Source organism: Salvia miltiorrhiza, chromosome 1 (assembly GCF_028751815.1).
Source record: "Salvia miltiorrhiza cultivar Shanhuang (shh) chromosome 1, IMPLAD_Smil_shh, whole genome shotgun sequence".
In the NCBI taxonomy this organism is placed as follows: Eukaryota; Viridiplantae; Streptophyta; class Magnoliopsida; order Lamiales; family Lamiaceae; genus Salvia; species Salvia miltiorrhiza.
The window spans coordinates 32278635-32295770 of NC_080387.1; the positions used below are offsets into that span (position 1 = coordinate 32278635).

General features: G+C 33.0%; 3 protein-coding genes and 1 long non-coding RNA gene across 5 annotated transcripts in view; 1 reads left to right on the forward strand and 3 right to left on the reverse strand.

Annotated features, from left to right (window-relative positions):
- LOC131020541 (uncharacterized) overlaps nucleotides 1-17136 on the reverse strand; it is a 1142091-nt gene that overhangs the window by 503591 nt on the left and 621364 nt on the right. The gene's annotated exons all lie outside the window — the stretch shown is intronic.
- LOC131020864 (uncharacterized) lies at nucleotides 6097-7228 on the forward strand. Its single transcript, XR_009100789.1, has 2 exons — nucleotides 6097-6904; nucleotides 7000-7228. It is a non-coding gene; the product is annotated as an uncharacterized LOC131020864 (long non-coding RNA).
- LOC131020608 (uncharacterized) lies at nucleotides 7219-10103 on the reverse strand. Of its 2 annotated transcripts, XM_057949537.1 has the most exons (5): nucleotides 8461-10103; nucleotides 7768-7903; nucleotides 7623-7690; nucleotides 7472-7558; nucleotides 7219-7399 (listed from the first exon to the last, which is right to left on the reverse strand). In XM_057949537.1, exons 1-5 carry the CDS (start codon nucleotides 8818-8820, stop codon nucleotides 7334-7336), a joined length of 717 nt encoding a protein of 238 aa, XP_057805520.1. In that variant the 5' UTR covers nucleotides 8821-10103; the 3' UTR covers nucleotides 7219-7333. The 2 variants fall into 2 exon arrangements, with proteins under 2 accessions (XP_057805520.1, XP_057805514.1); XM_057949531.1 differs by having other exon boundaries at nucleotides 7219-7558.
- On the reverse strand, nucleotides 13580-15923 carry LOC131020619 (3-isopropylmalate dehydratase small subunit 1-like). The gene is made up of 2 exons (XM_057949548.1): nucleotides 15015-15923; nucleotides 13580-13797 (listed from the first exon to the last, which is right to left on the reverse strand). The coding sequence occupies exon 1, from the start codon at nucleotides 15798-15800 to the stop codon at nucleotides 15027-15029; it is 774 nt and encodes a 257-aa protein (XP_057805531.1). The 5' UTR covers nucleotides 15801-15923; the 3' UTR covers nucleotides 13580-13797; nucleotides 15015-15026.

The following is a 17136-nucleotide window of genomic DNA, read 5'->3' on the forward strand; positions in this document are numbered from 1 at the left end:
TTTTATATTAAGAAAAGGCCTATCATTAGCATGGGGTGGTAAATGGGAGTAAATGATAGTACTACGTAATTTCACTGGAGAAAGAATGAAGTCATGTGTTTATTATTCATTGCATCTGAATGCAAAGAAAAACAAGTGTGTAACTTGATAGAATTGTTCCAACCCATCTAGATGGATATGACTATATATAAATAAACTTTAGCGAGGTCAACTTCTAAGAAACAAATTGACATTGCGTAAATGTAGAAGGAAATGTGTGTGTGATGGTGGAAATCGTTGGCACCCAAAATTTGTGGGACGAATCTTGAATTTTGAATTATAGAAATAAATTAATCACGTAACTCTTATATATTTGTAATGTGTGTGTGTAGGGAGTGCTTCACATGTATATCATATAACATGTAAAAAAATCATTTTTAGTCCTAACATTGTAAAAATTACCATAGATTTATTATTTTATTGAATAAATTCATGTCAAGTGTTTGAATCTCACAAGTGAACACATTTTTTTTTGAATTCACCATTTTCATAATAAATTCATATGTATATATATATATCTTCTATTATATTTAATTTTTAAAAAAATATATATGAAAATGTCCAAATTTTATGTTTGTCATCCTAAAATGTCATATTGTTTAAATGGTAATATTTGATACCCGACCTTTTAACAATATCACAAATTGAAATTTTGAATTCTAAAAGTCTATGTGTCTGACAAGAGAATGTGGGTTCCTAACCAATTCACAGAGCACAAATGGCGATAAATCACAACTTAATTGATAAAGACGCTTCACTCTAATCAATAGGTTGAATATTCGAGTTACCTTGTGTGCATAAATGCAAGTGTGTATAAGCACACAACACGACTCTTAAAAAATTCACATAGAACAAATCAACAATATTAATCCTAAATGCATATTCGACCACATTTTTCAAACCCACAAATTCAACTCGAGACATTTTATTAGACTGTTAAAATATTAAGTACCACATTATTACTATTTACACGTGGGACTGACATTTTCATATATTTTCACTACTTATGCACACGTTTAATGTTTTTTTAGTACTATATATTTAATCACATGCGCATACCAGTATTATTTGTTTATAAACTTTATTATACATGCGTTCATAGAAAAAAAAACAATTACAGATTTCAATATCATCATTACTATATAACAAAATTAAATGTTTGTGAGACTACTAACTTTTCTATATACGATTGACTGTCTGAACTTATATATGATGAGGTCAATATTGTACTATATATAAAATTCGTTAGAAATAAATATCTTGAGAAAAGTTTCGGCATCTGACATTTAACTATATCTGTTGAAAAATACTGTAAAAAAAGTATTAGATTCTAACAAGATACTTCAAATAATTACTTAATTTCAAAGAATTTGACCTTGAGAACAAACGATTGCTTCATTTGAATTAATTCTAGTTTATATATTCAACAATATTTTACTTGATAGATTGTGTGTCCCTTGCCATCTTCTAGATGGTGGCTAATTTTGCTCAACTTGCGATGTACTTTGTTTGGATTATTATACAATTATTTAATTTGTGACAGAGCGCGTTAATATTCTAATGAATTATTCTAATTTTTATGATTCCTATCATGTGATACACGAGCCTGTTATGTTCACTTTAAGTCATAAAAAATTGTAACTTTAACTACCAATAAAGTTCGACGGCCTTTCTTAATTTGCGTGACAACCCACAAATATATTAATTTAGATAAACTTTTATATAACCCTCATTAAAAAATAATTAGTTCTTGAACAGGATAATAAGACCCCATTAAATTAATTCTCTTGATTAGTTCAAAGCTTTCTTGAATCCTCTCTCATTCATTAAGTGAAAGTTAATTAGTTCTGAGTCAACACACTAAATTAAAAAGCTACTTCTAAACTAAATCCAAATAATTTTCAAAATTCGAGTGTATATAATTTGTCTTTTTAATCGACTTACTTTCATAAATCGCATTCAGCCTCGGCTGCTGGCTGCTGATATGAATAAAACGATTTTTTGATGTTACATTATTAGAATCACTCCAAAATGTCCTGTTATTTCATTTGTTTCCAAATCAATAATAAATGCGCCTGCCTGCCTGGATAGTTATACACACCTAAATTTCTTCCATTTTTTTTTTTTTGATAAGGAAAGTAAATATTATAGAACGAAAAGGCACCAGTAGTAACAAGAAGATTACAAAATCATCGGGGATTCATCATTCGACATCCACCTATGAAACCCAACTCCATCATTAACAAAACCAAAAATTATACCCCAACTCCACACTCTAGCTTTGATTTCTCCAAACAAGTTTGCACTCTCCCATCTTTTGTTCTCAAATCTACTCTCATTCCGCATTTTCCAAATAAGCCAAGTAGTACAACACCAAAGAGCCATCAAGAGCTTCTTATTTCTTTTCCGGCCACTCAAACTAGTAAAGAACTGAAAGTGCGAGGGCACGTCATATGGCTGCGCCATGCTAACTCCGAGCCATTGAAAGATTGCTTCCCATACCTTTCAGGTCTTTGGACAGTGGATCAACACGTGGTTCGTAGATTCCTGCCGATGAAAACAGGCGTTACATCCCACCTCGACTTCACACAACATCACATTTCTTCTCAAGAGGTTGTCACACGTCGGAATTCTGTTCTTCAAAATTCTCCATGCGGTAAGCTTGACTTTGTTTGGAATAGGGATCTTCCACACCTTCGTACTCGTATCAGTTTCCTCCACCGCCTCCGTAGTCTCGTTTGCTTGATCTTTAAATTTCTTCCATTTTGTTTGGCAATTAATCACTAATATATTTTCTTGAACCTAAATCTTTATAAAGTTTTTGACCCATCTCAGTAAGTGGGTTAGAATTTTTTTTTCTTTTCTGAAAAGATATGGATTAGAATTTTATTACAACTTTTATATTTTCTTACCATTAGGTCAGTTTCACCTTGATATTTCCACAATATTCGCAGCGAGAAAGAAAGAAAGAGCCATTATTTTATGCTTTCGTTTAATGCTTTACTTCTCAAATTCCACTTGAAATGAAGAAATCTGGTGTAAGTGCTACATACTTTAGGTATAGTGAAAGTAATTAATTACGTGGATCTTAATTATATATTGATGAAAGTGGACAGATAATTAAAGAGTGCTACAAAAGTGAATGTAGGCTTTAAAGCCCAAAATCCGGTAACGCATTTATTTAATTAATGTTTTGTGGTGATTCACCTTATTTTCCTATTTGAAATCAAATAGGTTTAGGGGGTTCACCATAATTGACGAAAACAAATGCTATAATTCAAACCTATAATCCCATGAAAAATAAATGTTTTTCTTTTTTATTGGAATTCCTATTCTACCCACAATAATTTTGCTCCAATACCAAATCTGATAGCTTCTAGTTAGACAACATTAATATTTAATATGCACTCATGGTATTTCATTCATCTTGTAGAATCGGGTGTGAGACATATATATCATGATTTACATTCAAACTCATATATATATATATATCAACCTCATTCAAATCATGATGAAATGGTCTCACATAAATTTTTATGTTATACAATCTCTATCTACTCCTACATAGAATGAAGAAATGACCATGAATATTGGCAACTATTTTCACCTTTTGATAATACAGAACATGTGACATTACGTTACATGTCATTCATGAAAACATAAACACATCAATAATTAGTGTAGGTGATCATTATGAAGAAATTAAATATTATATTAGTAAATAATGGATTTAACTGCACATCACTTTTGTAAAGTTTTCACACAAGATTACAACTATGTAATTAGAAGCTATATTAATGAAGAATAGGATATTCCTATACTGGAATTAAATAGTGATTATGCATGACATTAATTTTCCTAATGGATTTACGCACACTATTGTCGTGTCTCTTTGAAGTACAATATTCACACACTTTTTTTGGTGTGCTATTTATGCTCAACAGAACCGATCACCTACCCACCGTGGGCATGCATAACGTGTCCACTATGATGTGACAATTGTAATTATAGTAAGATAATTTTAATTAGAGTAAGATTTATTAGTTATCTTTCCTAATTAAAATTATCACATCAATGGTGGGCACGTTATGCTTGCCTACGGTGGGTAGGTGATCGGTTTTGTTATACTCAAATATTAATACGAATAAAATATAATAAATCAATTGTTATTATGAATACACGTGGAGTTAATTTCTAGATGGAAGGTCGAACAGTAGCCGGCGTAACCGAAAACAATTTTGAGACACTTGCATCAAAATTAAATGAAAAGGGACCAGCGAGGAAGAAATTCTGATCAATGTCACTTTCGTAATAAATCGTCTTATCTTAATTTTGATTTAGATTTTAACATGATGATTGACTGGTGCAGCAGCTCTGAATCATTTAATTTAATGCAACACTGTTAATTAGGTGTTTTTATTTGACTTTTTTGGAGCCGCTCACATGGAAAGTTTCAACTCCAAAGATATTTCTTAACAGCACAAGTGCACAGTATAAACCAAGTCAACTTTCGGCACTTTTACATATTAGTACAAAACAAACCATTTATAAAAAAGTTGATTACATATAAATTAATCAACTTTCAAACAAAATTCTCATTTTATGTACTGTATTAATTTTATTATATATATATATAGGGAGAGGTTCAAATAAGAACCATTAATAAAATAAGAACGGAGAACCATTTTAAGCCATTCGATTATCAAGATCTACGGTGGATACATCATCTTGGTGGATGGATGCAGGTGCTGGGTTCGAATCATGAAGGGAGCAAAAACATTATTTTTTTCGGATGCATTAAATTTAATAGCGGATGCATTAATTTGTATAGCAGATGCAGTAATTTTATTGGTTCTTATGTTCTCACGATAATTGTGGTTCTTACTATATATATATATAAATAAATTTTTACACCTCGCCTATTTTTCGACATGATAACATGACATAAATATAATCGTGCAGAAAAACAAAATCAACTTCCTATTATATAATTGGATGGAACCGACGTCATTATAGGCACAAAGTTTGATCGGAAAATGACTTAATAATAATAATAATAATAATAATAATAATAATAATAATAATAATAAAGTAATTTTAATAAAAATTTTAAAGTTAATATGGAAAATAAAATTTTATTTAAAAATTAATAATTTATTTGTAATCAGCCGTTTACAAAAAAAATATTTATTTTTTCGTAAATATGATGTGAGTGAAACCTCATCACGGCTGAAAATTTATTAACGAATTTACTAAACGACAATCATAGTGATTCATTAGTAAGAAGACAAAGATACTATGTATCATAATATATTATACCTCGTTTATGGATATTTACCAATGAAATGCTCTCAAATAAATAATGATATTATGCTCCTCCTTTTTGAAAGAGTACGCACACTTTTTTTATGTGTACAAATTTTTATGGATATTATGAATGAAGAATGGGCACATATTATTTATAGTGTTGCGAATGAAAAATAATAAAATATACACATTCTAATGAAACTGACAAAAATGTCAAAATGTGTGTACTTTTATAGGACCGAATAAATAGGTTTTACATGAAATTTGTGATCTGTTTCGAGTGATCCGTTTCGAGTAATTCACTTTTAAATCTTATTTAATAACTTGAAACTATTTAGAAAATACTCACTCCGTCCCACGAATCTTGACACGTTTTTTTTGGGGGCCATCCCACGAATATTGACTCATTTCCAAATAAAGTAATAATTATTATTTTCTCTCTCCTACTTTATCATCTTTATTACCTTCTCTTTCTTACTTTATTATTTGCATTACCTTCTCTCTCCTACTTTATCACTTTTATAGTACTTTATTAACTACACACTTAAAATATCAATCTATAATTCCTTAATTCCCGTGTCGAAACCAAACGTGTCAAGATTCGTGGGACGGAGGGAGTACAAATTAAACTATTGAAAACACTTTAATAATCTTGTCATAGCAGTCAATGAATATTTGTAATTCGTGAATAGTTCTAACTAACATAAAGTATATATGCCTCTCTATATATATACTACTAACCCAACCTCAGTATCAAGAAAACTAATGAAATGGAATATTATATTAATATGAATTGGGCTTGGGATATGAACCCGAAACAGATCCTCAATCGGGCCCAGCCAAACAACAAAGTCGACCCGCAAACTCTCTCCTTGGCTGTTATTAATTTGATCAACTCTGCAACTGCGAACTTCATTTTTCGGGATTTTCACGCTTGGACTCAGGCAAGTATCTTTCTTTACCTATCAAATTATGAGTTCTGAGGATTTTGCTGCTTGAATGTATATCAAGTTTTCATGTGTGTACGTTTCTTCCATTTAAATCCGCAATTTATCTTCCTTGTATTGTATGAAGATCTCTAAAATAAAAAAAAATAAAGAGAGAGAGAGAGAGAGAGATGAAGCATATCTGGAATAGAGAATACTGCGATAATGTATAAACTGTTTGGTGCAAAAGATTCTTCTCGTTTGGATGGTTAGATTGTGATTCTTCTGATAAATTTCTTTCAGTTAATCATCCGTGCTTTTTAACCAATTTATGTGTCTGAACTTTATGATTTGGGATGAAACAATCAAAAATCCTAAAACTGTGGAGGCGAAATTAGGTGATCTAAACATGGTATTTGACTATTTGGAAATTGGAATGACTGATCATATTATGGAAATTTCACAAGAAACAAGAACTAGATTTGAGATTTTTTTAGCAACAATTTTTTCTGGTTTCCATGAAACTACAGCTTCAAATTGGCGCAGGATGTCTACAATTGAGCCACGCTTCAGGCCAAGAGCATGCGCACACACACACTTATTTAAAAGGAGCATTTGATAAAATCACCTCAGTTGCCATTCCTCTTCTCTCTCTCATGTAAGCGCCTTTTCTTGCCCTCGGTTGATAATATAACTGCTCTTTCTCTTTCGTGCCCTCATTTATTAGGGGATAGGGATCTACAATATGCCTCATGGGATTGGAAAGAAGGAATAAGAACTTGTTTGCTGTGGTGATCAATACGGGAAGAGCTTTGCAGGCTAGTTTTTCTTATCCAAGTATTGATATCTTGAAAGCTTAGTGATTCCTGAATGACTTGAGATTAGTAGCATTGATGCAACCTCCTTATCATTTTGTGTTGTTTGGTTTATGTTTGCTAATAAGTTATTTGCATTTAGGAAGAGCATCACATTTCACATTTGCTTATCAAAGAAAAGAAGTATATAAGCTGTGTTTTCATTTAAGAAACAAAACTCAAAGAGTGAATCAGGAAAGTGACAGTTTAGAGCTTCTCAGCGACAATGTTTTCCAATAGAGCTTCGCATGCGTCTTGGAGTAAATCCAGAACCTGTGATAAATGCAGTGGAAAGTTAAGCCTCGACATGCCTATCTCATCAATGCATATTATGTGTTGTATTACCTTCTCGAAACCTTGTGGCCCGCCATAGTAGGGATCTGGAACTTCGGTTTCATCATGCCTCTTGCAGAAAGAACACATCAAGCGAACCTGCAAAATCGCAAGAAACGATCAAACTATAGCATGTAGGAAACGAGTAGCCGTTGAGACGAACCTTTTCATGGGCGTTTCCGGGTAGCGGCTCTCTGTGCCTCCACCTCTCGAATGCACCTAGTATGTCCTCTTTAGGCCAACAAAACTCTCAGTAAAATGGAAACTACTTGAATCAATTGATTTCCAGTTTATATGAGTAAATTTACCTCTGTTTTGATTATCCATTGCAAGAATAAGATCAAAATCCCTAAAATCTGATGGCTTTATCGGCCTCGAGATTGAAGTTATCTCAATTCCACGCTTTTTTGAAGATGCCCTCATTCTTGGGTCTGCTTGATCACCCTTGAATTCCATCATAATCATGCACAATATTAGTAAAATGCATTTCAATAATTACATAAGATATTTGAAATGTAACTTCAGTTAATTATGAAAATTATTTTTCTGATTACATAATTACATAGATATCAAACTACTTTTAAAATCTGAATTGAATACACCCCTCTAAATTGATCAGAATGTTAATTAATTGGATTAAACTAAAAAATTAATCCAATCACTTCTCAAAAATGAAATTGCGTCTTTGCTTCTTGTCTATGTTTCATTCTTTATCTACAAAATGTATGTCATGTTATGTGAAAATAATAAAAGATTGAATAGATACTCTTAAGTATTAGTAAAACTAAATTAGATAAAAAATTGCAAACAGAAGCCAAAGAAAAATAAAATTACACAAAGAATAATACATTGTGATTATCATTGTAATTTCAAAACATAAGAAAAAGAATTTTAATTTTTATACAATGAAACTAGCTCCTCGAAATAGATTATGATTAGTATATGCAAGGGTTTATCTTTCGTTTAAAAAAAATATATAGTATATGCAAAGAATTGAATACCTCGTGGTAGTTGATAGTGCCGGCGGAATCAATGTAGAATTTGGAATCGAGGCCCCTTTCCTTAACGAGGTGCCGGAAAACGCCTTCAGCCGCCGGGCTCCGGCAGATGTTGCCGAGGCAGACGAACAGAACAGAGAACGGTTTGCTCGCCGGCGCGCTATCGTCCAAGGCAGTTGACGGCGTGGGAGCCATTGACGCTGCCGCGATTCTCGTAGGTTTTATTGATAATTTTGGATGTTCAGCTGAATTAGTATTTGGTAGAAATGGTTGGAGTCTGTGGGAGCGGAGAGGAGCGCGACGGCGAATTGGTGATTTTTGGGAGATAAGGTTTGAGAGTGTGGTTGTGTGCAAAGTGTTCATTGATCGGATTTTAATGGCGGAAGTTTGTCTCTGCAGCTGAATGGTCGTATCTGTTTGGGTGGTTGGGCTTCTTATGATTTTTTGAAGAGAAATGAAATCTGTCTCCGAGATAAATGAGGGAGAGCAAGCGGTGGGGGGTTGAGTGAGAAATTGGATAGAGAGATGAGTGTGGTGGCGGTCGAAGGCGAAGAGACGCCGGTTCGTAGGAAGGGAGGGGAGGCGGCGAGAGCAAGAAAGAAAGAGGCAGAGAGATATCCCGATTTTTCTTTGAGAGAGAGAACCGGCGAGTGAGAAGATGGAGAGAGAAGAAGAAGAATTGAGTGATGTAGGATATTTACATATAAAATAATAATAATAATAATAATAATAATAATAATAATAATAATAATATAGAGCATTAGTTGAGATTAGAGCATTAACGACTCTATAACCGAAGCTCTATAGAAGGGTTCCATAGAATTTTCATCATACTTTTTAAAATTAAATTTTAAATAATCTAATCATCGAAAATTTTATTAAATTAAAATTTAAAAAGTACAATAATAGACATTTTTTAAAAAATTATATGCATTATAAAGCACTTGAAATATATATTTTTTTATTGCATTTGATTTTGTTTGTATGTATTCAAGTCAAAATTTAACCTTTTACAATTTAAAAATTACAATAATAGACATTTGTTTGTATTTATATATCGAATTTAACTTTTTGCAATTTTAAAATTATAGACCCACGTCGAAGCATAGTTTATTATAATCAAAATTGATATTCTATTTGAAAAAATATACTTTGAGTCTCACATCGAAGAGTGTAGACTACTCTATAATGCAATGCACTATACAAAGAGAAGCTACATTAATTTAATTATTTATTAAATTTTACATTGAAAAATGTAGGCTACTCTATAATGTGCAAATGCACTATAGAAAAAACTAGTACATTAATTTGATTTTGTATGTGCTTGTCTTCTTAAATTAAAAAAAAATGCAACGGTGAAATTTAAAAAAGAAAAATTAAAAGGCAAGTGTTATATATAAACTCTCTCGCCCAGCTCGCCAGAATGAGCCCTCTATCGAGTTCCTTGACTCAGCAATGTGATGGGGCTCGTTGAGGATGGGTTCGAGCCCCGTTATACAAATGCTCTTGTATATTTATATTGGGTCTTTTTTATTTCTTTGTCTCTTCTAATCATTTGAGCTAACAAGTTTTTTTATATTGGAATTATTTATATAAACTTAAAATAAAATGATTGTCTTTAAAAAGAAATGCATTTTTGAAAATTTGGACAAAAAAGAAAAGAAGAAGCTATGTTTATTTTGAGGGTTAATAGTGTTTTGTGTCAGTAACTTTCAACGTTTTTCATAAAATGTCCCAAACTTTATTTTTTTCCTAAAAAGTCCCGAATTTTCTTTTTTCCATAAAATGTTCCACTATCTAATATTCGGTGACAGAAAGATGATTTATCTCGCCCAATGAAAACTTTGGGGACTGTCATTGTTGAAAAAACATATTAGGAACCATCGTTGTTAGAAAACGTTGAAAGTTTGTAGTTTTTTGTCATCTTTTTGTCATCAGAAGCATAACATTTTACGTAAAAAACTGAAAGTTCGAGGTTTATTAGGAGAAAATGAAAGTTCGGGACATTTTATGAAAAAGACTGAAAGTTCGGGACATACAGCGCTATTAACCCTTATTTTTATTGTGGTGAATAAATTAGCATTGAGGGGGTTGAATAAAATACAGCGCAGGCAGTTAGAAAAATATTTAAAAAGATAGAAAAGTGTGGACAGAAACACAAATATTTTTTTCATTTATTATTTTATTAAAATTCAAAATTTTTGTAAAAGATAAACACTATAGAGTGAAAGTTCAAAATACTCACATTCATTAGATCTATATGAAAAAATGTCTTCTTTTATAAACACTATTTTATGCTCAAATTGAATAAGTTATTCTTAATATCTCAATCATTATTATACTTTGGAGCAATACCTTATACCTTCTTAAAGTTATAACGATTTAACAGTTATCAATCAAAAGTCCATAAAACCAGTGGCTAGATCATCTAACTGTCCGGACGACTAGATTATTTGGCCACCAATTAAATAAACGTTTGACTGATAGCTGTCAAATTGTAATCTTTTTCGGCACAATCGTACTTATATAAGAAATATGTAAAACCTTTCACATAAAATAAAACAAGTCATCGACATCTAAAGGTATTTAAGTCCATCCACTTAATTTGGGTATAAAAAAATATGTGTTTATAAAAGATGATATTTTGCATATACGAGGACACTAAAATAAAAACACATTTTAAAATATAAAATATGAACCATTTTTAGCTCTTAGATCATCAAGATCTACAGTTGATTCATCACTTTGTTTGATGAATTCATGGTAAAATTTTCACACTTTAAACATTTACACAGCGAATTCATACGTGTTCTACATAAAATTCATACATTTACATACGATTTCTCTAAGATTAAATTTCAATCGTTAAATTATAGATAGATCAATGATGTAAATCTATTATTTTATAATCTAAGAGTTGTATTTAGCCTAATCCCTCTGTTGCGTATATAACTTAAAAATTATGACATTTTTGTCTATTAATACAATATTATATATGTATATATAAACAAAAACAATATTAACATGTCATTCAAATTTCTCAAAACGATTTAATCAATTGAATCGGTAATCTAGTGATCTAATTAAATGATCCATTCATTGCATGATCTGAGTTTAAAAATATTGATTATTCTTGGTGATAACATTATCCTCTTAATTGACAACGAAGCGCAACTCAGTAAATAAGACGTTTCCCTCCAATCAATAGGTCAGAGGTTCAAGTTACTAAAAGAAAAAAATGGAAAACCAGTATTATCCTCTTTTAAAAAAAAATCATTATCCTCTTGATCTTTAAGGTTTGCAAATTTGATTTGTGGTGATGATAAAGATTGTAGGTTTATTGAGAATATAAGATTTTTTTTTTCTTTCAAAATTTACTATATGAGATATTTAGTATTTTGTTTTATACTCCCTCCGTCCACGAAAAAGAGTCTTGTTTCCCCTCTTTTTTTGTCCATGAAAAAGAGCCATGTTTCACTTTTTATACAATTTTATCTTTTTTGACTTCCATATTTACTTTATTTGTCATTCATAGATAGGGCTGTAAACGAGTCAAGCTACTCGTGAGCTATTCAACGTTCGACTCGATAAAAGCTCGATCAGTAATTTAATGAGCAGCTCGTTTAGCTAAACGAGTCAAGCTTGAACATGACGATACTCGGCTCGTTAGCTCGTGAACAAGCTCGTTAAGTGATTTATCTTAAAAACATAAGATTATTAATTATATGTCTTATATTTTATACTATAATTAGTACTCCCTCCGTCCCACTAGACTTGGCACACTTGCCTTTTTTGTTTGTCCCACTAGAATTGGCACTTTCCTAAAATAGTATGTGGTCCCTACTTTCTCCACTCACATAAAATAAGTGGACCCTACCTACTTTACACTCTTAACCATTTATTCTTAATCTCCGTGCCCAACTCAAAAGTGTCAAGTCTAGTGGGACGGAGGGAGTAATATTTATATTAAGTATCTAATTAACATCAATTATTTATAAGAAAATAGTAAATACATTACATTGTTGTGAATAAAATAACTTATATATTTAAAAAATAACTTATGTATTAGGAAAACAACTAAAATTTTAAATAATTTAAATTTAAAAACGACAACCCTCGCTGTTCCCTTAAATCGCCGTCTTCTGAGCCCGAAACCCCAAATTGCCGCCTCCATCTGAGCCCGAAACCCTAAAGCGTCGCCTCCTTCAAATCGCCTCTGACGAATTCCTCTTCGGTCAAATCACCGATCTTCGGAGGTGGATACGGTGGTGCCCGAAACGCCTCTGCCTTTGGAGGATTTGGCCGTGGATGATTTCATCGACGATGAAGAACGCCGACCAAACAACTTTGCGGGTTGAAACTGTTGGTTTTGTGATGAGGGCTGGTTAGGCCATATTTTTTACAATGTGTTTGATGTGGTGGATAATCTGTTGGTTTTGTGTTGGGGGCTGGTGATGCCATATTTTTGTGGATAATCTGCAATTGATGCTTTGCCTTGGTCTGTGTCGCCCTGTGATGACAACTGATGGCACTGAGGGTCGCTAATTTTTTTTATGCCACCACCACCAGTATTCTTTAGTTTTGGAAATCTGAATTTGAAGTTTGTAATCTTTTTTTTATGCAATCACTAGGTATTGAAGTCTGAATGAATTGGAATTGAAGTATGAAGAAATTGAATAAATCGAAAACTGGATTATTAACACAAATTAAATTGTGGGATAATTAATGGAATAATATCATTAAAGTTAATAAATATTAACTTCAAAAGTTAATTTAGGATTAAGAAATTTAAAAGTGTCACTAATACAGTAATACTACCCCTATAAATTTACTTTTACTCCACTTACATCTATTTGAACAACTTTCTTAAAACCCGTGAACCCCAAATGAGACTCTTTTTCGTGGACGAAGGGAGTACATTTTATTTTGTATTGTTAAAATGTTGCTCTTTGCTTTTGTAATTAAATTTCGTACATATGTAGAACTTAAAAGTTGTAAACTAGTGCGAGTGTAACACTAGTTAAATGAAAAGGGTCCATCGAGGAAGAAGAAATTCTGATCAATGTAAGTGTGAAAATCTAATGGAAAATTTGAGGTAGAATGAGAAGATGGGCAAGAAATCGAAGCAAACGTGATTGTTTAATGCAGCAAACAGCCTTACAGGAACTTGATCTCAATACAGCACAGCACAGCACAGATAATAAGTTTTTGATTCAACCACTAAAACTAAAGCAACACAAAGAAGCATGCATCACCTATCACACTACAAGTACACATTATTCTTCACAATGTCAATTGCCTCTTCTCAAGACTCATAAAGAAGCCAGGATGAGATGATACCTGCATCAAAACAATTAAACAATTGACAAACATGGCATCTGATAAAAGGATTTATTAACCAATTTAAACTCCCTAGTTGTAGAAGATGCACAACAAAGTACTTACTATTGCTCTTCACCCATAAGGCCGGAATTGTGAGCCCAATTTTTCGTTAAGTTTCAAGACTGAGGCAAGAGATGTATACATTTTGTTGTACAACATTCTTATTGGTAATGTTAATCAACGGTACCTGTATCCATACCTATTCTATTCTGTTATGTCACATGCTAACATGATCCTCTACATTATGTGAGATTTATATATATGAAGATAAGTTAATGTTTTATGTACCACACATTCTCCAAATTTATATGTCAAGTTTTACATATTTTCAATCTGGTGCACTAGCAGCCTTGGCAACTTGATGCACTTCAAAATGGTAGTATAGCCCCAAATTTCCCCCACACAACCTCCAAGGATAACAATTTTTTTTTCATAAACCTAGGACAAGATATCCATCCAATATCACATCTTGCACCGACCAATTTTAGGTACCAGACTCCAGTAAAAAAGAAATACTACATCATTTACATAATTTTCTTCGAATCCTTTAGACTTTAACACCCAAATCAAGACCATGATCCTTAATCAAACAATTCATCCTCTTCTTTACATATCCCCTTGTCTTTCTAGCCAATGAGTCAAATAGACAGCCTGAATAACCGAAGATTCTACTGCTTCTGAACTAATTGGTACTGATATTTGTGCTTAGTGAACTGGTTACCAACTAGCAATGAAGGGTACATACTATAACCAAAATCGCTGAAAACATCTCATCATCCTCATTTTACAACCTTTTTTCGAAAACGGGCACTACTTGGCATGTTACCCTAGTCGTCTGTTTCCTTCGTAATGGCGAATGCTTTAACTTAATTTCTGTTTATACGATCTTCCTTATAAGCATGATGCCTAAGAAACTAATAGAAGTCAATTTTATGTATTTTGTGGTAGATATTAAACTTTCATACATAGGAGAATCAAATTCTAAACACTTTAAAGAGGAGAGAATCAAATTCTTAACCAATCAAGAAAAACTCTTTTCATCGAAATATATATCCTGTCAACATAAGTACTAAATGCAATACACACAAAAACCACAATGACCACTTTTTATTGCACAACAAAAAATAGAGCTACACAACAAGAAGAACATATTGCAAAGCAACGAATTTACTTACCGGAAAAGTGTTTCAGGCATCGCGAGAAGGGATCATCCCAGCTTTCCTGGCATATGCGAAGATCCCACCGGCCTCGATGACAGGGCTGGCATCCCCGATGGGCTTTAGCTTATACTCTTTCCCCGTGGTATGATTGATGAGCTTACTCTCACCAAGCTCGATAGTCACCACATCCCCAGTCGTACACTCGTCGCACAATCTCCCCTCCGATTCCAACGGATAAATCTCTCCGGTGGCGACCGAATTCCTGAAGAAGATCCTGGCGTACGACTCCGCCACCACCGCCGCCACGCCGGATGCTCCCAGCGCCACGGGAGCATGCTCACGGGACGAGCCGCAACCGAAGTTATCGCCGCCAATCACGATTGAGTACTTGGTTTTAGTGGCCCCGGGGTCGATGAATCGGGCACCGTATGAGGCGGGTAGTCCGATTAGGGCATAGGAGCCGAGCTTTTCGTACTCGTCGGGGTTGGAAGGGACGAGGGTAAGGTACTCGGCGGGGATGATTTGGTCGGTGTCGATGTTGTCTCCGACGACGTAGCACAGGCCGTGGAATGAGTTGGTAGCGTTAGCGGCGGGGGAGGCCGAGGACGGGGAAGCGGCGGCGGTTACGAATCGGGAATTACGGTCGAGCTTGAGGGATTGGGATTGGGAGTAGGAGATTGATAGATTGACATTGCAGGAGGTGAGCTTGAGGTGGGAGAGAGAAGACGAATTAGGGTTTCGGGAGGGAGATGAGGAGAGATTGAAAGTGGGTGGTGTTGAGATCGCTGCAGCGGCCGCCATTGTTTTGGTGGGGAGAGAGAGTGTGGTGTTTGTGAGTTAAACTTCTGAATGTTAGTAAAATATTAGGTGCAGCGGCCGCCATTGTGGAGTAGTAGTATTTTTCTACAATAAAATATGTGTTGGTCTTTTAAATATTGGGCTTGGGCTCTCCGAAATATTTTATGGGCTTATTGAGATATAGAATATCCACTAATCTAACTATAAATTTAACTACTTCTACACCCATTTCGTTTTTTGTCTGGTTTTATACATTTATTAGATCAATCTACTTGAGCAAATACGTTGCTAAGGTAAATACTCCATTTGTCCCATTTAGAATAGTATAATTTTAAAAAATAAAAATAATTAGAACTATTAACTCTTCTTAATTTTTATATCCAACATACTTTACCCCCTAAATAAGTAGTCTTCAATTACTTTACCCCTCATTTTACAGGTAGTCCTCATTTACTTTACAATCGAAATACTATTTTTTTTTCTTAATGTTTGTGTCTAGAAAAATTATGTCATTGTACTCTACACCTCATTCTTACAATTGGTATCATTTACTTTATAATCTAAATACTTTTTTCTTAATTTTTGTGTCTAGATAAATTATGCAATTGTAAGTGGGACGGAGAAAATATGTTGCTTTCTCATTAGTGTATTGTTTTTTTAGAATACTAAGTTTACTCAAGTGCAATATACAACTATACCTACTTAATTATAATAGTACCATATTTAAAAAAAAAATGGGATATTTTTTAATAATATAATTGAGAATATATCTTAATTATAATATTATCATTTAGGAAAATAAATTTATGAGTTCCTTATGAGCAAATATCACAATAAACTCAAAACCATACTCGTTTTAATCAAAAACCTCACAAACTATAAAAAGATTTTTCAAAAATCCAAACTACTAGGTTTTTATCTAACATATCTCGTGAATATTTTTTGGCCTCCTAAATTGTGACATGGCTCGCCGAATACCACTATTTAATTTTTATTTTATTTTTAAAAATAAAATACACAAAACAACGTTGTTCTATGCCATATCATTTTTTAAAATAAAATAAAAACCAACAACATCTTCAAATTGACAGGAATCGAGGCCTCGTCATTGTCCCCTCTTATCTCCTCACTGCGCAATACATTGTCACCGACACGTTCACACATAGCATCAAGAGAGACTTCATCATGCCCTTCCAACGGTGCGGAGTGGCGATGACGTAACATAGATATAGGTCAAATTGCAAGTATGGTGTGATACCTTATCACGACAGAAAATTTACTAAACAACAATTATAGTAGTATTCATGTATCTAATAGTAGAAGAAGACAAATATATTAA